The 26,353-nt window shown below is 50.5% G+C and overlaps 2 protein-coding genes across 6 annotated transcripts in view; both read left to right on the top strand.

Moving 5' to 3' along the window:
* Positions 1–19,870, top strand: part of LOC101147502 (serine/threonine-protein phosphatase 2A regulatory subunit B'' subunit beta) — a 55,989-nt gene extending 36,119 nt beyond the window's left edge. The window contains exons 3-14 of one of the 4 annotated variants that reach the window (XM_055366337.2): positions 89–192; positions 447–549; positions 1,459–1,533; positions 1,973–2,059; positions 2,590–2,746; positions 4,912–4,960; positions 5,438–5,527; positions 5,851–6,026; positions 7,648–7,766; positions 7,834–7,940; positions 10,063–10,185; positions 19,797–19,870. In XM_055366337.2, coding sequence (XP_055222312.1) covers positions 89–192; positions 447–549; positions 1,459–1,533; positions 1,973–2,059; positions 2,590–2,746; positions 4,912–4,960; positions 5,438–5,527; positions 5,851–6,026; positions 7,648–7,766; positions 7,834–7,940; positions 10,063–10,185; positions 19,797–19,800 — 1,194 coding nt within the window. In that variant the 3' untranslated portion in view covers positions 19,801–19,870. Of the gene's footprint in view, positions 1–88; positions 193–446; positions 550–1,458; positions 1,534–1,972; positions 2,060–2,589; positions 2,747–4,911; positions 4,961–5,437; positions 5,528–5,850; positions 6,027–7,593; positions 7,767–7,833; positions 7,957–10,062; positions 10,186–19,796 lie in introns of all 4 variants that reach the window. The other 3 variants (XM_055366336.2, XM_055366338.2, XM_063699696.1) reach the window with 3 other exon arrangements.
* Positions 19,871–23,746: 3,876 nt separating this feature from the next.
* The window catches only part of LOC129527695 (serine/threonine-protein kinase SMG1-like), a 60,647-nt gene continuing 58,040 nt past the window's right edge, over positions 23,747–26,353 (top strand). Inside the window, exon 1 of one of the 2 annotated variants that reach the window (XM_055366340.2) lies at positions 23,747–23,940. In XM_055366340.2, the coding sequence (XP_055222315.1) occupies positions 23,870–23,940 (71 nt within the window). In that variant the 5' untranslated portion in view covers positions 23,747–23,869. The remainder of the gene's footprint in view (positions 23,941–26,353) is intronic. The other variant, XM_063699697.1, reaches the window with a different exon arrangement.

The following is a 26,353-nucleotide window of genomic DNA, read 5'->3' as shown; positions in this document are numbered from 1 at the left end:
GGGCAGCGTCGGTCAGGCGCGAGGTACGCAGCAGGAGCGCCGGCGTCCAGGCCCCGCTGACTGCCCACTCCTGCCCTCTCTGCCCCAGGCCTGCAGCTGCCCCCTCTACTGGAAGGGGCCGCTCTTCTATGGCGCCGGCGGGGAGCGCACGGGCTCCGTGTCCGTCCACAAGTTCGTCACCATGTGGAGAAAGTGAGTCCTGGGCTGGGCAGGGGGCTGTGTCGGGAGGGCGGAGGTGTCCCCAGGTCCCTGTGGTGCCAGGACGGGTGCCCCCTGAGGCTGCCGCAGTGAGAGGAGAAACCCTTATATGGGCACAGGCCTGGCCGTCGTGTGCGGCCACCTGCCACGCACCACGTGGAACACCACACACGTGTTCCCACCCTGCGTCTGTGGGGTCGAAAGCCACCCCCCTGTGAGGGTGGTGCCCAGTCATCCTGTCCTTCCAGAATCCTCCAGAACTGCCACGATGACACGGCCAAGTTCGTCCATCTGCTCATGAGCCCCAGCTGCAACTACCTGGTGCAGGAGGACTTTGTCCCCTTCTTGCAGGTGAGAGCCTGCGTCTGTACCACAGGCCTTATCCCTCACGGGAGGGCTGGCGTCTACACCATATGCCTTATCCTTTACAGGAGGGCCCACGTCTACACCGCACACCTCATGGGAGGGCCCGCGTCTACAGCGCATGCCTCAAGGGAGGGCCGGCGTCTACACCGCACGCCTCACGGGAGGGCCCGCGTCTACACCGCATGCCTCACGGGAGGGCCCGCGTCTACACCGCATGCCTCACGGGAGGGCCGGCGTCTAGACCACATGCCTCATCCCTCACGGGAGGGTCCGCGTCTACACCGCACACCTCATGGGAGGGCCCGCGTCTACACCACATGCCTCATCACTCATGGGAGGGCTGGCGTCTACACCATACGCCTTATCCCTCACGGGAGGGCCCGCGTCTACACCGCATGCCTCACGGGAGGGCCCGCATCTACACCATACGCCTCATCCGTCACGGGAGGGCCGGTGTCTACACCGCACACCTCATCCCTCACAGGAGGGCCCGCGTCTACACCGCACACCTCATGGGAGGGCCCGCGTCTACACCACATGCCTCATCACTCACGGGAGGGCGGGCGTCTACACCATACGCCTCATCCCTCATGGGAGGGCCCGCGTCTACACCGCACACCTCATGGGAGGGCCCGCGTCTACACCGCATGCCTCACGGGAGGGCCGGCGTCTACACCACAGGCCTCATCCCTCACGGGAGGGCCCGCGTTTATACCGCACACCTCATGGGAGGGCCCGCGTCTACACCACATGCCTCATCCCTCACGGGAGGGCCGGCTTCTACACCGCACACCTCATCGCTCACGGGAGGGTCCGCGTCTGCAGCGTCCACACCGCACACCTCACGGGAGGGCCGGCGTCTACACCGCGCGCCTCGTGTCTTCCCACCCGCAGGACGTGGTGAACACGCACCCGGGGCTGTCGTTCCTGAAGGAGGCGTCCGAGTTCCACTCGCGCTACATCACCACGGTGGGTCCCCAGCGGAGAGGCCATCGGTTCCAGCGCGGGGCGCGGGTGTTTCTGCAGCGGCCGCCGCGGGGCTTCTGCGGAGCGGGGCGGGCGGGGCCCGGGGGTCCTGAGCTTTCGGAGGAGGCGGCCGCGCCCTGGGAGGGTCTCCGCCCGCCCAGGAGCCCGGTGTTGGGGGGACTCTGGTTTTCGGGGTGGCCGCGCCCCTTTCCCACCTGTCCTGGACCCGTGTAGCTCCGGGGCGTCCCCGGCCAGACCCTCCCCGCTTTCCGCGGCCTGGGGTGGCGCCTCCCGCAGGGCCCTTCCCGCTGCCCCCGCCTGTGCCCTGGCGGGCCCGGTGCGGCTGAGACCAAGGCCGCGCCCCTCTCCTGGCTCCCGGTCTCCGTGTGGGGCGGGGCTCCTGGGGGTCTGCGCACCCACCGCACTGACGGCGCCCCCGCAGGTCATCCAGCGGATCTTCTACGCCGTGAACCGGTCCTGGTCCGGCAGGATCACCTGCGCCGAGCTGCGGAGGAGCTCCTTCCTGCAGGTGCGGAGCGGCCCCCTGCCCCCTGCCCCCTGCCCCCTGCCACCTGCCTTGTCCCTACCTCTCCTACCTCCAGTCCCTTCCCTCCCCCCCTCTTCCACCCCCCCTCCTTCCCCCTCCCCCCCACTCCCACCCCCACCCCCACCTCCACCTCCACCTCCACCTCCACCGCGCTCCCAGCCCACCCCCAGGCCTGTGAGCACTGGAACCGCGCCGCCTGCGGTTGGGGGTCCACGGTTGATCTAGGAGGCGGGTGGGGCCGTACTGGGCACCACCCTGAGGGGGAGCCGAGCCCTGACTCCCCTAGAGCTGACCCCCACCCCCAAGCCCGCCTAGGGAGCCACCCCCATGCTGGAACTCCCCCCACCGCAGAGTTGCCCCCACTCGGAGCGCCCCCGGCCCCAACTGCCCAGTCCCCCCCACCCACGGAGCGGCCCCGCCCCGCCCAGCCTTCCCTGCCCCGCCCGCAGCCGGGCGGACTTGGGGCGTCCCCGCAGAGGCCCCGCGCTCAGGCCGCCTGGGTCCTTTGGCAGAATGTGGCGCTGCTGGAGGAGGAGGCGGACATCAACCAGCTGACCGAATTCTTCTCGTACGAGCATTTCTATGTCATCTACTGCAAGTTCTGGGAGCTGGACACGGACCACGACCTGCTCATCGATGCGGACGACCTGGCGCGGCACAATGACCACGGTGCACGGGGGCACAGGGGCGGGCGGGCCGCGGGGACACCGAGCACACCCTTCTCTCAGGGCCTGCGGGTCTGCAGCTGCCTCTCCTTCCGCACTCCCCGCTGTGTGTCTGCAGCTGCCTCTCCTTCCCCACTCGCCGCTCTGTGTCTGCAGCTGCCTCTCCTTCCCCAGTCGCTGGCCCGTGTCTGGGTCCCCGCGTGCGCCTCTGCCCGAGGCCTCTGCCTGCGGCCTCTGCCTGCGGGCGTCTACAGGGTCAGTGTGGCCGTTGGTCCTGAAGCTCCTGGCCCGAGGGCCAGCAGCGCTGTGGGGCTTCCTTGTTAACACCCGAGCAAGGGCGGGCAGACCACACGCCTTCCCTCAGGAGCTCCAGGTTGCAGCCCCCAAGGCCTGGAGCAGTTTCCATCCAATCCTGGACTAGGTGGAGTCCCAGGCTTAGAGGTCGTTCAAATACCGCCTCGGGAGCTGGTGCCGCCCAGGTGTCCTCACAGCAGCCACCTCCCGGCCCTTCTAAGAGTCATCCACACTTGCAGGAACTCAAAGCGGCCTGTGGCCTGTGGGGCTGGAGTTTTCTAAAGGATTCCTTTAAGTGTGCTTTTTTTTTTTTTTTGAGACGGAGTCTTGCTTTGTCGCCCAGGCTGGAGTGCAGTGGTGCGATCTCGGCTCACTGCAAGCTCCACCTCCCGGGTTCACGCCATTCTCCTGCCTCAGCCTCCCGAGTAGCTGGGACTACAGGCGCCCACTACCACGCCCGGCTAATTTTTTGTATTTTTAGTAGAGACGGGGTTTCACCGTGTTAGCCAGGATGGTCTCGATCTCCTGACCTCGTGATCCGCCCGCCTCGGTCTCCCAAAGTGCTGGGATTACAGGCGTGAGCCACCGCGCCCGGCCTAAGTGTGCTTTTTACCTCAAAAAAAGCATATGACCAAGACTGTTTCCGAATTACGGTGGCATCTGTTGTGTGTGGTCGACTCATATATGCCTGGTTCCCCGAATGTGAGCTGCACCCGTCTGCGTCTCCCGGGGCTGGTCGTGGGTCACGTGGCTGCAGTAGATCCCCGCGTCGGACATGCACCTGAGCAGACGTAGCATTCCCTGGATTTGTCCTGCGCTCAGTTCAGGGAGCCACCTGCGCCCTGGGCCCCTACCTAGCCACGATGAGAGCACAGCTCCACAGCGCCGGCCCGTGTGACCTGAGCCAGCACCTGCACAGCTGGGAATCGGCCCAGAACCAGGCGCTCACTGTCCCTGTGAACCCCCGGCGCGGCCCCAGCTTTCCGCGTTCCTCTGGAGCTCACTCTCGGTCCCAGGGCAGGATGCCGTGTGCGGCCGGGCTGCACTGTTTCTCCCGCACTGCGGCCTGAAGAGGGGGGCACCTTGGCTCGTGCGTCCCAGGGACACCGGTGACCGCAGGGATGGCCGCCCAGGCTGCGGGACCTTCTCGTGGCGGCCCGAGCTGACGGCGACGGTGCTTTCACTCCCGCCTCTCGTTAGTGAGGTCTCTCTCCCGCCTCCTGTTGGTGAGGTTTCACTCCCGCCTCCTGTTGGTGAGGTTTCACTCCCGCCTCTCGTTAGTGAGGTCTCCCTCCCGCCTCTCGTTGGTGAGGTTTCACTCCCGCCTCTCGTTGGTGAGGTCTCCCTCCCGCCTCCTGTTGGTGAGGTCTCCCTCCCGCCTCCTGTTGCTGAGGTAGCACTCCCGCCTCCTGTTGCTGAGGTTTCACTCCGGCCTCCTGTTGCTGAGGTCTCACTGTCGCCTCCTGTTGCTGAGGTTTCCCTCCCGCCTCCTGTTAGTGAGGTTTCACTCCCGCCTCTCGTTAGTGAAGCTTTGGTTGAAACGTGTTTGTTTCCGTGATCACACTCGAGGTCTCTCTCTCCGTCTGAAAGCTGAACCTTTGAGGCCTGAATATTCTGCTCTTTACAAGTCGGTCTTGGAGCCGCGGTCAGCTTTGCGCTCTGTGGATTTCACACTGGACTTGGCTCTGCTTGACGGGAAAGCGTGGCGGGCACCCAGGAGGGGCCGTGCAGGGGCATCGGGGCCCCGGGGCTCTCCCAGACCCAGGCCTCCTCTCAGCTTTTCCGTCCCCACCGCATCCAGTCTCGGCTCTGGGGGGTGGTGACATTGGGGCCGAGGCACGGTGTGGGCTGCCCATCAACCCCATTCCTTTCCAGCCATTTCTACCAAGATGATCGACAGGATCTTCTCAGGAGCAGTCACACGGTACGTACGGCTCAGGCGCCTGACGGCAGCCATTGCCCCTGTGAGGACCCGGGTCCCTCTCCTCATCGTTGCCTGACATGAGCTTTTCGTGTCCCCACAGCGAGTGGCTGTCACCCCAGGCCCTGAGGAGGGGGGCACGTGTCTCTGTCACGTGAAACCCTAGTGGGGGGGGGTGGCACAAGACTCTGTCACGTGAGGTCTGAGGAAGGGGGTGGCCCAGGCCCCAGGTCGGGGGTTCTTGTCGGGCGCTGGGCCTGAGTGAGCAGTAACGAAGGTGCACTCCTGACCCCACCTGGATCTGGGGGAAACCCTCTGGCCATGGGGCCTCCACCTCCTCCCTGGAGGGGCAGGAGGAGGGGCAGGAGGACAGCCGGGCCCGGGGGGCTCCCCTCACCAAGGCGCGTGGGCAGGGGCTCCGTTTCTGTGAAGCTCTCCCTGACATGCATCATCGTCTCTCCATCCTGGCTTTGGATCTAGAGGCAGAAAAGTGCAGAAGGAAGGGAAGATCAGCTATGCCGACTTTGTCTGGTTTTTGATCTCTGAGGAAGACAAAAAAACACCGACCAGGTGGGTTCCTGCTGCGGCGTGCGTTTGTCCCGGTGGAGGGGCCGGGAGCCGCCCATGTGACATGTGTCCCCAGGCGGATGCCTGCACGCCTGCTGGGGGCTGCACGGCACGGGGACGCGTGCATGCCCGGTGGGGGCTGCAGGGGACAGGGACGCGTGTGCGCCCTGTGGGGGCTGCAGGGGACGGGGACGCGTGCGTGCCCGGTGGGGGCTGCAAGGCACAGGGGGAACGTGTGCGCGCCCGGTGGGGGGCTGCCCCAGGGGCTGCAGGTCACGGGCTGGGAGGGCCCAGAGCAGGGGCTGACAGAGTTCGCTGTGCCGCAGCATCGAGTACTGGTTCCGCTGCATGGACCTGGACGGGGACGGCGCCCTGTCCATGTTCGAGCTCGAGTACTTCTACGAGGAGCAGTGCCGAAGGCTGGACAGCATGGCCATCGAGGCCCTGCCCTTCCAGGACTGCCTCTGCCAGATGCTGGACGTGGTCAAGCCGAGGACTGAAGGTGATGCCCCGTGAGGGCACGGCCCAGGGTGAGGGGACGGACGGGCGAGAGGACGGCCCAGGGTGAAGGGACGGACGGGCGAGAGGACGGCCCAGGGTGAAGGGACGGACGGGCGAGAGGACGGCCCAGGGTGAGGGGACGGACGGGAGGGAGGACGGCCCAGGGTGAGGGGACGGACGGGAGGGAGGACGGCCCAGGGAGAGGGGACGGACGGGAGGGAGGACGGCCCAGGGTGAGGGGACGGACGGGAGGGAGGACGGCCCAGGGTGAAGGGACGTCCCTGTGAGGCACTGTCCCTGCTGCGAGGGGACACTGGGAAAGGGCCGCAAGAACCTCCTATTCGGGGCGTCAACACCCGCCGAGGGTGACCTGGAGAACCTAGGGCCGGAGCTCACTGGGGATGTCAGCACTGGGCTGAGGGAGCAGTTGCCACATTCATGCTGTTGTCGCACAAGGTGGTCCTCCGCTCTCACCCCCCCCTCCCGCTCCTCCCCTCTCACCCCCACCCCCCCGTCTCCTCCCCTCTCACCCCCACCCCCCGTCTCCTCCCCTCTCACCCCCCCGTCTCCTCCCCTCTCACCCCCCCGTCTCCTCCCCTCTCACCCCCCCGTCTCCTCCCCTCTCACCCCCACCAACCCCGTCTCCTCCCCTCTCACCCCCACCAACCCCGTCTCCTCCCCTCTCACCCCCACCCCCCGTCTCCTCCTCTCTCACCCCCACCCCCCGTCTCCTCCTCTCTCACCCCCACCCCCCCGGCTCCTCCCCTCTCACCCCCCCGGCTCCTCCCCTCTCACCGCCCCGGCTCCTCCCCTCTCCCCCCCCCACCTCCTCCCCTCTCCCCCCCCGCCTCCTCCCCTCTCCCCCCCCCGGCTCCTCTCCTCTCCCCCCCCCGCCTCCTCCCCTCTCACCCCCTGCCTCCTCCGCCTCCTCCCCTCTTACCCCTCCGGCTCCTCCCCTCTCACCCCCACCCCGGCTCCTCCCCTCTCACCCCCACCCCGGCTCCTCCCCTCTCACCCCCACCCCGGCTCCTCCCCTCTCACCCCCACCCCTCCTCTTCTCAGCCCTGTTCCCTCCGCACCATCGACCCAGCTCCTCCCACCCACCCCCGTGCCCTCTAAGGCAAAGGGGAGCCCCACCGTCCATGCCGCCTGGCTTTCTTCTGCATCTCAGAATTCAGCTCTGGGACTTTCACTTTGGAGATGGCTCTGAGGCCCGGGCACCGCCCTGCAGCCCTGCCCCTCCCTGGCCGTGGGGCTCCTCCTGCTGCTCAGTGTCCCCGGGACACACTCTGGCCTCTGCCTGCACGGGGAGCTCCGTTCTCTGTAATTTCAGATCCAGGGGCGCCCCTGCTGGCCACGCCTCCCTGCGCCACGTCCCAGTCCACGCGTCCTTGGGGCATCAGTGGCCCCTAGCCGCCTCCGCGTCACGGCCTCCCACGCCTCAGTCCCCACCCAGAACCAGGACACTCGTGTGTCCGCCTTTCACGTCAAACACGTGGCGTGAGAGCCTGGAGCTTCGTGCCGCGTCCTTAAGCACGTGTGACAGGATGCACGCACCCCACACTCAGGCCCCGAAGGTGAGGCCGGGCTCACGCGCCTTGGACGCACTCCCCTCCTCGCAGGGAAGATCACGCTGCAGGACCTGAAGCGCTGCGAGCTGGCCAACGTCGTCTTCGACACTTTCTTCAACATCGAGAAGTACCTCGACCACGAGCAGAAAGAGCAGATCTCCCTGCTCAGGGTGAGTGCAGCGGGCACGCGGGCTGGGCCGTGCCACGCCATGTGCGTAACCCGTGTGCTTCCTCCAGGACGGTGACAGCGGCGGCCCCGAGCTCTCGGACTGGGAGAAGTATGCGGCCGAGGAGTACGACATCCTGGTGGCCGAGGAGACCGCGGGAGAGCCCTGGGAGGACGGGTGAGTGGGAGGACGGGTGAGTGGGGGAACGGGTGAGTGGGGGGACGGGTGTGTGTGCAGCCGGGGGATGTGGGGCCAGTCAGGTGGGGTGCGCGGACACGGCGGTGGGGGTGAGACCTGACACGGGGCCGGTGAGGTAAGGACAGCCGACGACGGGGCCGGGCCTCGGTGCAGTCTCCCTGCGGCACCCCGTTTACCGCAGCTCAGTGGCGGGACCCGGGAGCCCCCCGCCCGTTGTCCCCCGCGTGGGGTTCTGTGATCCTGGGCGCGAGGCTTCGCACATCAGGCCCAGCACGGGGAGGCCGAGTCAAGACGTGTTTCGCCAACGATGTCTGTCCTTATCCCACGGCTGGCACCTGCTGGGCAGGCTGCAGGGCCCGTGGCCATTCCAGCCCCCAATTCGGCCTTCCAGCCTCGGAGGCCCCGAGAGGCCATGGGCTGGTTGCTTTCTCACGGAGTGTGAGGGTTCTTCGTGTCTTCAGGATACAAACCCTTTATTTGCGAAGTGTTCACCTTTTTCCTAGTTTGTGATGTAGGTTTTCACCCCCTCTTCACGTGGTGTCTCAGAGATGTTCTGAATTTGGAGGAGGAGACACTGACTGGTTATTTTTCAGCGGTGTTTTTGGTGTCATATCTAAGAATTCATTCCTGAATCCGAAGCCACAAAGATTTTCCTCTGCGATGTTTTGCGTTTTGGTCTGGGGTCCGCTTGAGTAACCTTCCCTGTGGGGTGTGAAGCTCGGATTGAGGTTCCCCTTGTGGTATGTGGGTGTCCAGGTGTCCGACTGTCCCAACACCAGCTTTGCAGGCCGCAGCGTTGCCTCGGCGTCGTGACTGTGCCGTGTGCGGGCTCTGTTCCGGAACCTTCCTCCGTCCCACTGCTGCACGCGTCTGTCCGTTGCCGCGGCAGAGCTGGCTGCAGTGAGAAGCCTCCGACTTGGGCGCCGTGGGGAACTGTCGGGGCCATTCTGGTGTTGGGCTGCCTGTGTGTGAATCTTAGACTCAGCCCGTCCTTGCTCGGCCATCCTGTGGGAACGTGTGTTGGACTGTGACGTGGTGGTGAGCGCTGGTCCCGTGACCACGTGGACCGTGGCCCCCACCAGCCTCCCGTGGTGCACGCTGGAGCGATGTGGTCACTTTTGCCATCCTGTGCTGAGCTTCTCACTGCTTCTGTCCCGCGCTACGTTGGCTATTCTGGTTTCTTTGCCTTTGTATGAAAACACATAAGAATAAGCTCCTTCTGGCTGGGCGCGGTGGCTCACGCCTGTCATCCCAGCACTTTGGGAGGCCAAGGCGGGTGGATCACGAGGTCAGGAGATCGAGACCATCCTGGCTAACACGGTGAAACCCCGTCTCTACTAAAAATACAAAAAATTAGCTGTGCGTGATGACAGGCACCTGTAGTCCCAGCTACTTGGGAGGCTGAGGCAGGAGAATGACGTGAACCTGGAAGGCGGAGCTTGCGGTGAGCTGAGATCGCGCCACCGTACTCCACCCTGGGCGACAGAACGAGACTCTGTCTCAAAAAAAAAAAAAAAAAAAAAGCCAGGGATGGTGGCACACGCCTGTAATCCCAGCTACTGGGGAGGTGGAGGTTGCAGTGAGCCAAGATCGCGCCACTGCACTCCAGCCTGGGCAACGAGAGCGAAACTCCATTTCCAAAACAAAAACAAAAAATCTGAACTTTTGAGTGAGATCTCACTGAGTGAATGGATCCCTGTGGGCCCAGCTGCCGTCTTCATAGCCGCGGGAGGCCCAGTCCACAGGCGCCGTCCGTGTCTCTCGGCAGGATTTTTGTAGCTTTCCGTGTACGCTTGATGTGAATGTTGTGAGACTTCTGGGTGTTTCCTGATGGTTTCCTGTTGTCAACGGTGCTTTTAAGGTTCCCGTTTCCAGTTGTTCGTTGGTAGCATATAGAATTTATTGACCTTGTGTTTTGCATCTTTATGAAACACACTTACTAGATCTCAAAGCTCTCTGTCGGCTCTTTGGGGTTTTCTGCGTGGACAGCCCATGTCTGTCAGTGGGTCCGTTTGTCGTCTTCCTTTTCACCCCTCTGTGTACGTTACTTCCTTTTCACCTCTCTGTGTATGTTACTTCCTTTCTCTTGCCCGCTGCACAGCCTGGAACCCGCAGGGTGTTGTGGTGGATGTCAGGGCAGACCACGGCCAGCCTTGAGTGAGCCCTGCTGGTTTGTGTGCCGTCCTCGTTCCCAGTCCTGGGGGACGTCTCCCCTCACACAGCGGTAAGCACGCTCATTGGCGAGGATGTTCTCCCTGTTCCTGGTCTGCGGAGGCTTTCTCACAGTGGGGGCCGAATTTCTCAGATGCTTTCGCTCCGTGGTTCCTCTGTGTGTCCACACAGCGAGTTACACCGAGTCATTTTCAGCCAGCCTCGTGTTCCCAGGATAGATCTTGCCGAGTCGTATGTTATACTCACATATTACTGGATTCTCTTTGCAGAGATTATCTGTAGTTTTTTTTTTTTTTTTTTTTTTTGAGACAGGGTCTTGCTCTGTCACCCAGGCTAGAGGGCAGTGGCGTGATCTCAGCTCACTGCAGCCTCAACCTCCTGGGCTCAAGCGGTCCTCCACCCTCGGCCCCCTGAGCACCTGGGACTACAGGACTGTGCCTCCACGCCCAGCTAATTTTTTGGTTTTTTAGAGACGGAGTCTTGCCATGTTGCCCGGGCTGGTCTCAAACTCTGGGGCTCACGTGATCCTCCCACCTCGGCCTCCCAAAGTGCTGGGATTGCAGGCGTGAGCCACCGCGCCCGGCCAGCGGCTTTTCTCGGTCTGGCTTTGGTATCAGAGTAATGCTGGCTCACGGAATGGGGGGCAGTATTCTCTCCCTTAGTTTCTGGAACAGTTTGTATAGAGGACCTGTTACTTCTTCCCTAAATGTCTGGTAGAATTCACCAGTGACCCCGAGTGGGCCTGGTTTTCTTGTTTTTTTTTTTTTGTTGTTGTTGTTGTTGTTTTTTGAATGGTTCTTCTTAGGAAAGGAGAATTAAATCATACCTATCATGCAACTGTGTTAGATAAAATTGTAGCAAAAATATTGAACCCACTTCATTTATACAACAGAATTAACTGTACTTGAAATATAATTTATGAATTTGTAGAGAGGTAAAACTGTGTCTAAATTCTCAGCAATTAGTATCTATCAGAAAATGTGCACGTAGATATACCCACTCTGTAAATGCTTTGTTGCACTTTTTTTGGTTTTGGGATTTTTGTTTGAGACAGAGTCTTGCTCTGCTGCCCAGGCTAGAGTGCAGTGGCGCATTCTTGGCTAACTGCATTCTCCACCTCCCAGGTTCAAGTGATTCTTGTGCCTCAGCCTCCTGAGTAGCTGGGACTACAGGCGCACACCGCCACGCCCAGCTAATATTTGTAGTTTTAGTAGAGACGGGGTTTCACCATGTTGGCCAGGCTGGTCTCAGACTCTTGACATCGGGTGATCTGCCCCGCTTTGGCCTCCCAAAGTGCTGGTTTTACAGGTGTGAGCCACCATGCCTGGCCATGCTTTCACCCTTAAAAATGCTTGGGTTTAAGAGTTGGTGGAAAAAGGAAAAAAAAAAAAAATGCCCTGATCTGGATGATGAGTTTACGGCCATCTAGTTGAGACTGTTGTAAAGTAGAAATTTTCCCTGTAAAGAGTCACTTTCTTCCCAGGTGAAAACATTAATCAAGCAAGGATAATCTTTAAAATTAAACCTTAGTTCTAAATATGATTTTTGAGTACAAGCTTTTTTAAAGTGTTGAGTTGCTTCATTTACTTACTTGATAAAATTGAGAAGCAGTATTGCCCAGTGGTTAAGAGCACTGGTCCTAGAATTTTACTTAGTTTTAAGTTCTGGCTCTAAAATGTACTATGATTTGGGGCTTGTGAGGAAGTAATGTGTGTAGAGGCGTTAATTATTAGCACAATGCCTGGAATATAGTAAGCAACCCAGTAAGTATTAGTAATTATAAGGATCATAAATCTGATTGAATACTTACTCTGTGTCTGACCCTGCACTCAGTGCTAAGGGATTCAGAAATTATTTGACATTCTTCCCAGGAACTTGACATAGAATACTGTTTTTCCTTTGTTTTTTGTTTTTGTTTTTTGAGATGGAATTTTGCTGTCGCCTAGGCTGGAGTGCAGTGGCACCATCTCTGCTCACTGCAGCCTCCGCCTCCCAGGTTCAAGCAGTTCTCCTGCCTCAGTCTCCCGAATAGCTGGGATTACAGGCACCCCCCACCACGCCTGGCTAATTTCTGTATTTTTAGTAGAGACGGGGTTTTGCTATGTTGGCCAGGCTGGTCTCAAGCACCTGGCCTCAGGTGATCCGCCAACCTTGGCCTCCCAAAGTGCTGGGATTACAGGTGTGAGCCACTGCGCCTGGCCTGTTTTTTTTTTTCTGCCAACATTATCAAACAGTTTCCTATGTACTAACTAATAGACATCTTTATACATCTTTATACAATTTAATTCTTCATTTAGGTTTGTGTCTGGCTGTTGCCCTGGTGTTGTTTATTAATGTTGATCATACAGCTATTTTGACATTGCCCACAGCTATTGAGGATAAGAAATGTGATGAAGGAAGTGGTAGCTGCCCTCAGTAGAAGCTTATGAAGACGCTGTTTTTAGTTTTAAGGGATCAGTTAATCTACAACTTTTCATAGAGCATTCATTGGTTTAGATCTTAATATTATCCTGAAACTGGATAATACTTTATATTTTGAATTATCCAATTAATGCAACAAACACGTGAGGGTCTATGGCATTGGAGTCATTGTTCACATTTATTCACCCAAACTTAACTATCAGTGCTGCTTTTCCTACCCACCCACTCCCCCCTGGGCTTACTCCCTGAAGAGCAAGAACGATTTATTTATTTTTATTTAATTTTTTGAGACAGTCTTGCTCTGGCGCCAAGGCTGAAGTGCAGTGTCGCAATTTCAGCTCACTGCAGCCTCTACCTTCTGGGTTCAAGCGATTCTCCTGCCTCAGCCTTCCAAGTATCTAGGACTACAGGCATACGTGACCATGCCCAGCTAATTTTTGTATTTTTAGTAGAGACGGGATTTTGCCATGTTGGCCAAGCTGGTCTCGAACTCCTGGGCCTCAGGTGATCCGTCCACCTCGGCCTCCCAACGTGCTGGGATTATAGGCGTGAGCCACTGCGCCCGGCCAGCAAGAACAATTTAAACATAAGCCAGTTTACATTTACGTAAACTGCGTGTGCACTCCAGAGTCAGAGATTCACCTGGGGATTGCGAATCTGCATTTCCCTCCTGCCTTTCAGTTTAAGCAGCTTGTCATTACATGGGATTTTAGTGTTTATAAATGCATGTTCACACAATGCGGCTTCTAAACTATTTTGTGTGTATATATATGTATTATATATGTATTTAGATATGTGTGTGTGTGTGTGTGTGTATTTGTTGTTGTCGAGACAGGTTCTCACTCTGTTGACCAGGCTGGAGTGCAGTGGTGTGATCATGGCTCACCACCAGAGCCTCAACCTCCCAGGCTCAAGTGATCATCCCACCTAAACCTCCCAAGTAGTTGGGACTACAGGCATGCACCACCACGCCTGGCTGATTTTTGTATTTTTTGCAGATATGGGGTTTTGTCATATTGCCTAAGCTGTATTTTGTCTATTTTTTTTTTTTTTTTTTTGAGACAAGTTGTTGCTCTGTCACCCAGGCAGTGGCACAATCTTGTCTCACTGTAACCTTGACCTCCTGGGCTCAAGCAGTCCTCTTGCCTCAGCCTCCTGAGTAGCTGAGACCACAGGCATGCACTACCATGCCCGGCTTACTTTTTTTGTATTTTTTGTAGAGACGAGGTTTTGCCATGTTGCCCAGGCTCATCTCAAACTCCCGGACTCAACTGATCCTCCTGGCTTGACCTCTCAAAGTGCTGGGATTACAGGCACGAGCCACCACACCTGGCATATTTTATCTATTCTTAACGGAAATATTCATTATAATTCTGTTGAAAGAAATAGCTGTGTTGCACTTAGAGAACAGTATGTTGATATCCACTCTGGCATGCCTTCCTAAGGGATTTTCAGGTTAATGTGACAATTGGAGAATTGAGCTAACTTTAGACCCGTGGTCTAAAGAGAAGTCAAAATTAGTAGGAGTCTGAATCCTTGCCTTCAAGAAGCTTGTAATCTAATTGGAGAGCACGTTTATACTGGAAAGCACATCTATAAAACAATTCACAGTAAAGGGTGTAAGGAATCATGAGGATAAATGGCAGCCACAACAACTGCAAGCATTCTGTCCCATTGTCCCCATAAATACAACCAACATTGTTAAGCAACAAATCTAGATTTTTGGTTTAGGAAAAAAGGCATCAGTATCATTAGAGGGGATGGGAAAGAGCAAAAGTGGCTTTATCTGTAAAGGCTTCCTGGAATTATTGACTTGTAATTGAATAGGTGCTAGGCGAGAGATAGATAAAAGTCATGAGGATGTTTCAGACAGGATGGTCGTTGGGAGCATGAAGGTGTGAATCAAGCCAAACTGTTTATCTTATCATTTGGCTAGGTGGTAGGGGACACATGGGAGTGTCACAGCAGTGAGGATCGTCAGGAGCATCACCAGCTGACTCAGGGGTGAAGATAAATTCTCTTGACCATCATATTCCTCATTCTCCTCACTGTCAGCACTGAGGCCTTTTTCGAGTGCTTTCTGAGCCTTCTCATAGTTAAAGTGGTGAATTTTATTGAAAACACTTGTTTTAAAATTTGTCTATTTTATCTAAAAATTTGGTCGTGGCTAAATGATTACCTTGTAAGCCCTTGTGGGAGCCAGTGTGATATAATAGAGGTCAGAAACAAGAGTCAGGGACCCCAGGTTTTGGCACCTCATTGTCATTTATCAGCTCCATGACCATAGGCAAGTCGCTTAACCTCTCTGCATCTTAGTTTCCTCCCCTCCAAAATGTTAGACCAGAATCAGACGTTTTTATGCTATACTTTTTTTTTTTTTTTTTTGAGACAGGGTTTTACTCTGTTCCAGGCTGGAGTGCAGTGACACAATCATAGCTTACTGTAGCCTCAAACTCCCAGGCTCAAGTGATCCTCCTACCTCTGCCTCCCAAGTAGCTAGGACTACAGGGGTGCACCACCACACCCAGCTAATTTATTTCTCACTGTGTTGCCCAAGCTGATCTGAAACTCCTGGCCTCAAGTGATTCTTCTGCCTTGGCCTTCAAAAGAATTTTTTTTCTTCTTTTCAATGACACTTTTTTTTTTAATTTTTAAAAAAAATTTTTTAAAAGTATACTTTTTAAGTTTTAGGGTACGTGTGCACAACGTGCAGGTTTGTTACATATGTATACATGTGCCATGTTGGTGTGCCACACCCATTAACTCTTCATTTAGCGTTAGGTATATCTCCTAATGCTATCCCTCCTCCCTCCCCCCACCCCACAACAAGCAACAGTGTATGATGTTCCCCTTCCTGTGTCCATTTAGTCTCATTGTTCAATTCCCACCTATGAGTAAGAACATGAGGTGTTTGTTGTTTTGTCCTTGAGACAGTTTGCTGAGAATGATGGTTTCAAGCTTCATCCATGTCCCTACAAAGGACATGAACTCACCATTTTTTGTGGCTGCATAGTATTCCATGGTGTATATGTGCCACATTTTCTTAATCCAGTCTATCATTGATGGACATTTGGGTTGGTTCCAAGTCTTTGCTATTGTGAATAGTGCCACAATAAACATACGTGTGCATGTGTCTTTATAGCGGCATGATTTATAATCCTTTGGGTATATACCCAGTAATGGGATGGCTGGATCAAATGGTATTTCTAGTTCTAGATCCCTGAGGAATCGCCACACTGACTTCCACAATGGTTGAACTAGTTTAGAGTCCCGCCAACAGTGTAAAAGTGTTCCTATTTCTCCACATCCTCTCCAGTACCTGTTGTTTCCTGACCTTTTAATGATTGCCATTCTAACTGGTGTGAGATGGTATCTCATTGTGGTTTTGATTTGCATTCTCTGATGGCCAGTAATGATGAGCATTTTTTCATGTGTCTTTTGGCTGCATAAATGTCTTCTTTTGAGAAGTGTCTGTTCATATCCTTCGCCCACTTTTTGATGGGGTTGTTTGTTTTTTTTCTTGTAAATGTGTTTGAGTTCTTTGTAGATTCTGGATATTAGCCCTTTGTCAGGTGAGTAGATTGCAAAAATTTTCTCCCATTCTGTAGGTTGCCTGTTCACTCTGATGGTGGTTTCTTTTGCTGTGCAGAAGCTCTTTAGTTTAATGAGATCCCATTTGTCAATTTTGGCTTTTGTTGCCATTGCTTTTGGTGTTTTAGACATGAAGTCCTTGCCCATGCCTGTGTCCTGAATGGTAAGGCCTAAGTTTTCTTCTAGGGTTTTTATGGTTTTAGGTCTAATGTTTAAGTCTTTAATCCATCTTGAATTAATTTTTGTATAAGATGTAAGGAAGGGATCCAGTTTCAGCTTTCTACATATGGCTAGCCAGTTTTCCCAGCACCATTTATTAAATAGGGAATCCTTTCCCCATTTCTTGTTTTTGTCAGGTTTGTCAAAGATCAGATAGTTGTAATATGCGGCATTGTTTCTGAGGGCTCTATTCTGTTCCATTGGTCTATATCTCTGTATTGGTACCGGTACCATGCTGTTTTGGTTACTGTAGCCTTGTAGTATAGTTTGAAGCCAGGTAGCGTGATGCCTCCAGCTTTGTTTTTCTGGCTTAGGAGTGACTTGGCAATGCGGGCTCTTTTTTGGTTCCATATGAACTTTAAAGTAGTTTTTTCCAATTCTGTGAAGAAAGTCGTTGGTAGCTTGATGGGGATGGCATTGAATCTGTAAATTATCTTGGGCAGTGTGGCCGTTTTCACGATATTGATTCTTCCTACCCATGAGCATGGAAAGTTCTTCCATTTGTTTGTATCCTCTTTTATTTCATTGAGCAGTGGTTTGTAGTTTTCCTTGAAGAGGTCCTTCACATCCCTTGTAAGTTGGATTCCTAGGTATTTTATTCTCTTTGAAGCAATTGTGAATGGGAGTTCACTCATGATTTGGCTCTCTGTTTGTCTGTTATTGGTGTATAAGAATGCTTGTGATTTTTGTACATTGATTCTGTATCCTGAGACTTTGCTGAAGTTGCCTATCAGTTTAAGGAGATTTTGGGCTGAGACGATGGGGTTTTCTAGATATACAATCATGTCATCTGCAAACAGGGACAATTTGACTTCCTCTTTTCCTAATTGAATACCCTTTATTTCCTTTTCCTGCCTCATTGCCCTGGCCAGAACTTCCAACACTGTGTTGAATAGGAGTGGTGAGAGAGGGCATCCGTCTTGTGCCAGTTTTCAAAGGGAATGCTTCCAGTTTTTGCCCATTCAGTATGATATTGGCTGTGGGTTTGTCATAAATAGCTCTTATTATTTTGAGATACGGTCCATCAATACCCAATTTATTGAGAGTTTTTAGCATGAAGGGTTGTTGAATTTTGTCAAAGGCCTTTCTGCATCTATTGAGATAATCGTATGCTTTTTGTTGTTGGTTCTGTTTATATGCTGGATTACATTTATTGATTTGCATATGTTGAACCAGCCTTGCATCCCAGGGATGAAGCCCACTTGATCATGGTGGATAAGCTTTTTGATGTGCTGCTGGATTCGGTTTGCCAGTGTTTTATTGAGGATTTTTGCATCGATGTTCATCACGGATATTGGTCTAAAATTCTCTTTTTTTGTTGTGTCTCTGCTAGGCTTTGGTATCAGAATAATGCTGGCCTCATAAAATGAGTTAGGGAGGATTTCTTCTTTTTCTATTGATTGGAATAGTTTCAGAAGGAATGGTACCAGCTCCTCCTTTTACCTCTGGTAGAATTCGGCTGTGAATCCATCTGGTCCTGGACTTTTTTTGGTTGGTAAGCTCTTAATTATTGCCACAATTTCAGAGCCTGTTATTGGTCTATTCAGAGATTCAGCTTCTTCCTGGTTTAGTCTTGGGAGGGTGTATGTGTCGAGGAATTTATCCATTTCTTCTAGATTTTCTAGTTTATTTGCGTAGAGATGTTTATAGTATTCTGTGATGGTAGTTTGTATTTCTGTGGGATCGGTGGTGATATCCCCTTTATCATTCAATGAAACTTTTTACAAATAAAAACTTTACTCAAAACCCTGTTATACAAAACAGAGCTGATCTGCTAGGGAGTTAGAAGCCCCAACTGCTTACCTAACCCTTCCTTCTCAGAGTCCTCCCAGGGACCTTAAGGCTCAGGAGAACACAGCTGGAAAATCCCTGGACTAGATCCCTTAGGTCCCTTCTAGAATGTAACAATTTCTGAATCTTATGTTGATAAATGGAGTGGAATTTCTTAAAAACAATTTTGAGGAGGCAATGCAGTTTTAAATACGTACGTATTGTATGCCATGCTGTAAGATATTGCTAGATATACAGTGAGCAATAGGAAAAGGTAAACACAGCTCTTCCTTTAAGCAGCACACTTAGAAGAGTAAGAGGGGAACAAAAGAGCTATAACTTATATATGATATTATATGTAATATAATATATAATTTATTGTTATAACACAACTCATACTACATAGAGATTGAAGTCAACAAGAATTTTCTCCCTAAAAATAACTACAGAGATTAAGAATAGAGAAAGGAAAATGAATGTGTATGTTTTAATTCTGCAAAAAGTTCGGGCACAGTGGCTCAGCCTGTAATCCCAGCAGAAGGATAACTTGAGCTCAGGAGTTTGAGACCAGTCTGTGCGGCATAATGAGACCTTGTATCTACAAAAAAATTTTGAAAATTAGCCAGGCATGGTGGCGAGCACTTGTATTCCCAGGTACTCAGGAGGCTGAGGTGGGAGGATCACTTGATCCCTGGAGGTCAAGGCTGCAGTGAGCCACGATCAAACCACTGTACCCCAGTCTGTGTAACAGAGTGACTGTCTCAAAAATAATATTTGTCAAAATAGCATGTCTTTGTATCACTGCCACATGGCTTGTCTGAAGCGAAGCTGACTCACTTTGTTATCATAAGTGATCTTACCAAAGACCAAGTTGTCCAGTTGCCTTGGAGTGTAGGTCATGAGTTGCCAGTACCCTGGGGCTGTGTACAGTGGCCAGGCTGAGGGGACCTTGTGGTTACCCCCATGGGACTTGTAACTTGTCAAGTGGGAAGGTGGTACCAAGTGAAGAAGGGTAGGGTCCTTGGTTTTGGCCTCACGTGGTTCTTCCCAGAATGAATGGTGAAAAAATTATAATTCTGCAGAAAAATTTAAATTCTATTTTGTTTACTTTTTGGATGGGAGATAGGTGTACACATGGCACTAAAATTCAAAAGGAACTTAAGGAGGCCAGGCACGGTGGCTCACACCTGCAATCCCAGCACTTTGGGAAGCTAAGGCGGGCAGATCACTTGAGGTCAAGAGTTCGAGACTAGCATGGCCAACATGGTGAAAGCCCCCGTCTCTACTAAAAATATAAAAATTAGCTGGGCATGGTGGTGTGTGCCTGTAATCCCAGCTACTTGGGAGGCTGAGGCAAGAGAATCACTTGAACCCAGGAGGCAGAGGTTGCAGTGAGCAAGGTCATGCCATTGCACTCTAGTCTGGGCAACAGAGTAAGACTCCATCTCAAAAAATAAAAAAAACAGCAGCTTCCTCTAGGAAGTGGGGCTGGAAGACTTTTACTTTTTCTGTTATACTTTTGTACTATTGCAGGTTTTAAAATCATGTATTTCACAGTAAATCCAGAAGAAATTATGCACTTAATTTTTCTGGGTGAATTGTGTTGTAGAGGTAATAGAGGATTATTAAAATTTCTTTCTTTCTTTTTTTTTTTTTCCCCAGATAGCAGACCCCACGTTAGCTGAAATGGGAAAAAACTTGAAGGAGGCAGTGAAGATGCTGGAGGACAGTCAGAGGTGAGTAGGACAGAGGTGACCCTGTTCAACGAGTTCAGCCTGCTGTGAAGCCAGTGGCTCTGGGTTCTTTCTGTTAAAGGTGCCTCTTGGCTTCACAGTGTCACACACAGCTTCAGCTGACTTGAAAATTGGTGTTTGTCTTGGGTAAAAGGTGCCTTGTAATTAAAGGATTTTGAAATTGAGAGGAAAGACTTATACTATTTAATTCTGTCTATTAAGAGTTTCATTTACTTAATATATTGATTTGACTCTATAAATACTTATTATATATTCAGGTCATATAGAGCACCAAGTAAACAAGAAGTGGGTGGAACTTTTTTGTTGCATATTCTTGTCTTTTCCAGAAATTCAAACGATACCTGAAACTGGAGGCAGGGAGATGTGATAAATGTGTTTGAAATCCTGCCTCAGTCACTGGGAGGTTATAGGCAACATGGTCATGTTTGCATGTTCAGGCGTTAGAAATTTGGTATGATGAAACAAATGAACAGCTTTTTCTTTTCTTTAAATTAGAAGAACAGAAGAGGAAAATGGAAAGAAGCTCATATCCAGAGATATTCCAGGCCCACTCCAGGGCAGGTAGGTGGCGCTGAGGATCCATACCTTTAGTTAAGGTGTAAATTTTTGTTTGTTTGTTTCTGAGACGGAGTCGTGCTCTGTTGCCCAGGATGGAGTGCAGTGGCGCAGTCTGGGCTCACTGCAACCTCCGCCTCCCGGGTTCAAGCAGTTCTTTCTTGTGCCTCAGCCTCCCGAGTAGCTGGGATTACAGGCATGCACCACCATATCTGGCTAATTTTTGTATTTTCAGTAGAGATGGGATTTTGCCACGTTGACCAGGCTGGTTTCTAACTCCTGACCTTGACCTCAGGTGATCTGCCCACCTCGGCCTCCCAAAGTGCTGGGATTACAGGTGTGAGCCACTGTGCCCGGCCTACATTTTTCTTAAACCAGTGTCTTATCATCATTGATTTATGGTTTTAGTTTTAATGAACACATAGCAAATTTAAATAGACTTATATGCAGTATAACATTAGAAAACTGAAGTGTCGTTGGCTGGTTGGTGATATTGCCGCACCTGCTGGCTTCTCTCCCTCTCCCATTTGGAATTTAATAGAGGCTGAGTACAGTGGGTCACACCTTTAATCCCAGCACTTTGGGAGGCCAAGGACGGAGGATCACTTGAGCCCAGGAGTTCAAGGTTACAGCGATCTTTGATTGTACCACTGCACTCCAGCCTGAGTGATAGAGACACTTTCTAATTTTGAGACAGAGTCTCGCTCTGTCGCCAGGCTGGAGTGCAGTGGTGTGATCTTGGCTCACTGCAACCTCTGCCTCCCGGGTTCAAGTGATTCTCCTGCCTCAGCCTCCCGAGTGGCTGGGATTATAGGCACCCACCACCACGCCCAGCTAATTTTTGTATTTTTAGTAGAGACGGGGTTTCACCATGTTGGCCAGGACGGTCTCCATCTCCTGACCTCAGGTGATCCGCCTGCCTTAGCCTCTCAAAGTGCTGGGACTACAGGCATAAGCCACCGCACCTGGCCACAAATTTTTTAGAAAACCAACAATTTAATACAACCTCATGACTCAAAAGTGATACATGGAGCTAGGCACCGTGGCGCACACCTGTAGTCCCAGCTGCTTGGGAGCCTGAGGCAGGAGGATGGCTTGAGTCAAGGAGTTCGAGGCCACCCTGAACAACATGGCGAGACCCTATCAAATAAAATAAAAGTGATATACAAATTCATCATTATAACTGGTGTGTCATACTTAGTTCACTCTTGAAACCTGTCATGTATTTGGTAGACTGAGTTTTATTCTAAGCGGTATTTTAATTTGATAAGATTTATTGTTTTCATAATGCAAATGAAAGGAAAATGTCAAATTACTTATTTTTTGGCAACTGAAGCAAATCTGTCATGTCTGAGTAGCAGGAAAAATAGCAAAAAAGTAAGTAGCTGACTAAAATTTTCACAAGACATTAGCAGTTAATCTGGGATTAGTATCCCAGCCCAGCTTTCCTGAGACAAACTTATTTTTTTTTCCTGTTATAACCAGGAAACTGCACGTAAGTAAACAGTACAACTCCCTTAAATATCCTTTGACCTGAATATAGATTGAACCAGGTTGCAAAAGAAAAGTATGGAGGAAGGATCACAGTGTGCCAATAACACGCCGAGATACTAATACTTTAAAACAGTCACTCCTATTCGTTGCATGAATAATGCTGATGTGAAGCTAGGTGTGAAGTGCATTCTCAGCTCAGAACAGGAGTCAGGTCCTATAAAATCTCCTCATTCCAGCCCTGCTGATGGAAACCAAAGGTTTTAAGGTTTAGTCTCCTAATTCCACGGAAGTTTTCCCAGGAGAGATACTCCCAGCAGCATCTGTAATTCTCAGCCTTAAGCCACTGACTAGGAGGATTCACACTTAGGAGTGCTACCACCCAGCATTCAAGACTAGTAACATGCCAGGCACAGCTAAGTGCCATACCTTCACTGTCTGAAGCCTCCCAAATCCATAACGTCCGGCTTGGCAAGTTGGAATAGCTTGCTCGAGGTCATGTGGCAGGCAGCCATTGTGCCTCAAGGGCCCCTGCCTGCTCTGATGTCTACAGTGTCCAAGGCCCAGAGCCCCTCTCACTTGAAGGGCAGCACCTTGGGGACAATTGGTTTGGGGACATTGTTTTGATGGCGCTTCCTTTTTTGAAAGAGGAAACATCTTTTTAGTCTATTCTCATTAACAGACGAATAGCTTTACGTTATTCCTGTTGCAAGTTGCCTTGCCATTGCTTGCTACTTCAGCCATTCGAATTCTTTTCATAACTTTCCATCTCCTCATGTAATGAGCATTTCATAGCAACATATCTTGGATAGAAGTAAAATGTTTTTATACTCTAAGCAGATCTCAAGGTTCCCAGCTTGGGGAAGAGCTGGTAATAAATGAAGCTTGCATTGTTAGAGGCTGTTAGTCCAAACGGACAAGATCCCTATGGAGGAAAATTAGATATACCAGTGCTATTGGAGTGTTCTGTGACTGTCTAGCATTATAATATACTAAGGATGATTATATATTGTATTTTATATAATATATTTTATATGTATTTTATATAATATATTTTATATATATTTTATATTTTATATAATGTATAGTATATAATACACTTATATATTATAAGTACATATTATAAGGACTTTTGGCTCTTATTACATGCTTATTAAATATTCTCTGTCTTGTACTCCAAGATTCAAATGAAATGTATAGAAATGTTGCTAGAGCAAGACTGGTGGCTGGGCAAGGTGGCTCAGGCCTGTAATCCCAGCACTTTTGGAGGCTGAGGCAGGAGGATTGCTTGAGCTTGGTGGTTTGAGACCAGGCTGGGCAACATGGCAAAACCCTGTTTCTACCAAAAATAAAAAAACGGCTGGGCGTGGTGGCTCATGCCTGTAACCCCAGCACTTTGGGAGGCCGAGGAGGGTGGATCACTTGAAGCCAGGAGTTGAAGACCAGTCTGGCCAACATGGTGAAACCCCATCTCTACTAAAAATACAAAAATTAGCCGAGCGTGGTGGCGCACGCTTGTAATCTCAGCTACTCAGGAGGCTGAGGCAGGAGGATCGCTTACACCTGGGAGGCAGAGGTTGCGGTGAGCCCGGATTATGCCACTTCCCACCACCTTGGGTGACAAAGTGAGACCCTGTCTCAAAAAAATAAATAAAAATAAAAAGACTGGTGACATTTATTAAAATGAAAGTCATAATTAGGTAGAAGATTTATTTAACCACAAGTAAGTTTATATCAGAATTCAGTTTATAATTTGAGCTTTGTTTTTTAAAAAGCATAAACTATATACCACATTCTTTCTCTTATAGTTGCTTAAGAAAAAAAAAAAAACTTGAAGCAACGCCAGTTGAATGAGGGAAGGAGCGGGAGAGTGGCGGGGGATGTGTGCTGTTCCCATCAGCCCATCAACTCTTTTCATTCTGCAGTGGACAAGATATGGCGAGCATCCTCCAGTTAGTTCAGAATCTGATGCATGGAGATGAAGATGAGGAGCCCCAGAGCACCAGGTAATGAACCTGGCAGCTTCTCTTTTCAAGTGCATGTGTTCTTGATTTCGTAGTGATTGCGCTCTGACAAGTTGCTCAAATAAGAAGCTATATTTCATTGAGTTATATATGATACTAAAGTAATCCTTTTTATTTTCAGAAAGACATTTATATTAATATATATTTTGTGAAATGAAGGCATTTATTGAAATTAGATCCCATAGTTTTTATGGTATCATGCCTTAGAGAGGCGCTGGCAGAAGGACTGAAGAGTGAGTGTCGCATGTCTTTCTGCTGCTGTGCTTCTGCTTCCTAAGAATTGCTGTACTTGTATTCATTAGGTATTTAGTTAGTTTTCTCTTTAATTATTTTAAATTTGATGTTTTGAAATAAGTAAAATTGTTCTCTTGGTTCAAAATTCAGACAATAAAGAACGATATACAAAGGGAATTTTCCTTCCTACCTCTATCTCCCTACCGTGTTTTCTTCTCTAGAGACAGACATTACCAGTTTCTTGTGTATTCTTCCAGAGAGATTTTATATGTATTATACACCAGCAAAATGTCTATGCCCACCCTCTCTAATACATAATTACTATGCATATGCTGTGCATCTTGCATTTTTTCACTTATGTCTTGGAGTTCACTGCATATTAATGCACAGGAACTTTCTCCTTTGTCAGAGCTATGTGTTTTACTTTGAACAGATGAACCATATTTTATTTTATTGGTCCCCTGTCATGTTGCACTGTTACAAACATTGCTGCAGCAAACAACTTTCGACATGTGTCACTTCTCATAGAAGCAGGTGTCTGGAGGACAAAGTCCTGAAAGTGGAGTTGCTGTCTCAGACAGTGTGTGCTTTTGTAATTTTGATAGATCCTGCCAAATTTCCCTCCATGGAGTTGCGGCATTTAGCAGTCCCACCAGCAATGTATGAGAGTACTTTGTTTCCACACTTTTCACCTGCAAAGGCGTTATCAGACTGAAGGATCATTGATAAGTGATATTCCGATGAGAAATCTGATAAGTGAGAAATGGTGTTTCAGCATAATTCGAATTTGCAGGTTTTTAAAATTATGAACCAAGTGACGTGTCTTTTTGTATGTTTTAAGACCCGTTTATATTTCTAGGAACTGTCTGTTGCCCATGATCCTATTAGGTTATTTGTCTTTTTCTTATTATTCACAGTTAACAATTGTAAACTTAGTCCTTCTTTTTTACAGTTATTCTTTATAAGGGAATTAGTTTTAATTCTATATAAAACATTTTATATAATCAATTTTAATTATATATAAAATAATACCTAGTCCCCCATGAATTTGCTGTATTATTGCAATAAATAATTCTTATTTGATGCATAGACCTGAGATTTAAATCTTTTTTTTTTTTTTTTTTTGAGATGGAGTCTTACTCTGTTGCCCAGGCTGGAGTGCAGTGGTGCCATTTCGGCTCACTTCAAGCTCCGCCTCCCGGGTTCACTCCATTCTCCTGCCTCAGCCTCCTGAGTAGCTGGGATTACAGGTGCCCACCACCAGGCCCGGCCAATTTTTTGTATTTTTAGTAGAGATGGGGTTTCACCATGTTATCCAGGATGGTCTCAATCTCCTGACCTCGTGATCCGCCCGCCTCGGTCTCCCAAAGTGCTGGGATTACAGGCATGAGCCACTGCGCCTGGCCAGGATTTAGTTCTTTAAAAAATGCTTTCAGCTGATTTTACCTTAGCTCTACCCTCCACAGTTCTTAAGGCTGGTATTTAATTTTTAAAATACTTTAATAGGAAATTATTTTAAAACAGTTTGTAGGTACTCAATTTAAAAAGGGCTATTTATCTCCTGGAACTCTAATTATAAAAATATTTTTCTGGCCAGGAGTGGTGGCTCATGCCTGTAATCCCAGCACTTTGGGAGGCCGAGGCAGGTGAATCACCTGAAGTCAGGAGTTCAAGAGCAGCCTGGCCAACATGGTGAAACCCCATCTCTACTAAAAATACAAAAAGATTAGCCGGGTGTGGAAGTGAGCACCTGTAGTCCCAGCTCCTCTGGAGGCTGAGGCGCTGCACTCCAGCCTGGGCGACAGAGCAAGACTCTGTCTCAAAAAAAAAAAAGAAAAGAAAAGAAAACTCTGTCATAAGGAAGATGAATATGTGCTATGAAACTGAAATTTGTTTTATTCTGTGATAATCCTGGCAGTACTAAGGAATTACAACAGATGAAGGATTCAGTAGGAGACATAGGACTAGTGGCATTGGGTTTATGCTGTTACTTTTATGGAGAAGGAATGTTTGCCTAACTTGAGACATTTATCTTGAGAGACCCTCACTTTCAGTGTTGGGAAAGAACTTGGCCAAGCAGGAGTATAAGTTTGCCCAACTTTAATATTAAAGGAGCAGTGTTCTGTTGTTCTAGTAAAAATCTGCTGCCTGTAATTGAAAT

Source organism: Gorilla gorilla, chromosome 18 (assembly GCF_029281585.2).
Source record: "Gorilla gorilla gorilla isolate KB3781 chromosome 18, NHGRI_mGorGor1-v2.1_pri, whole genome shotgun sequence".
NCBI classification, from domain to species: Eukaryota; Metazoa; Chordata; class Mammalia; order Primates; family Hominidae; genus Gorilla; species Gorilla gorilla.
The sequence above is the reverse complement of the archived record's forward strand: the minus strand, read 5'-3'. Positions and strand labels throughout refer to the sequence as shown.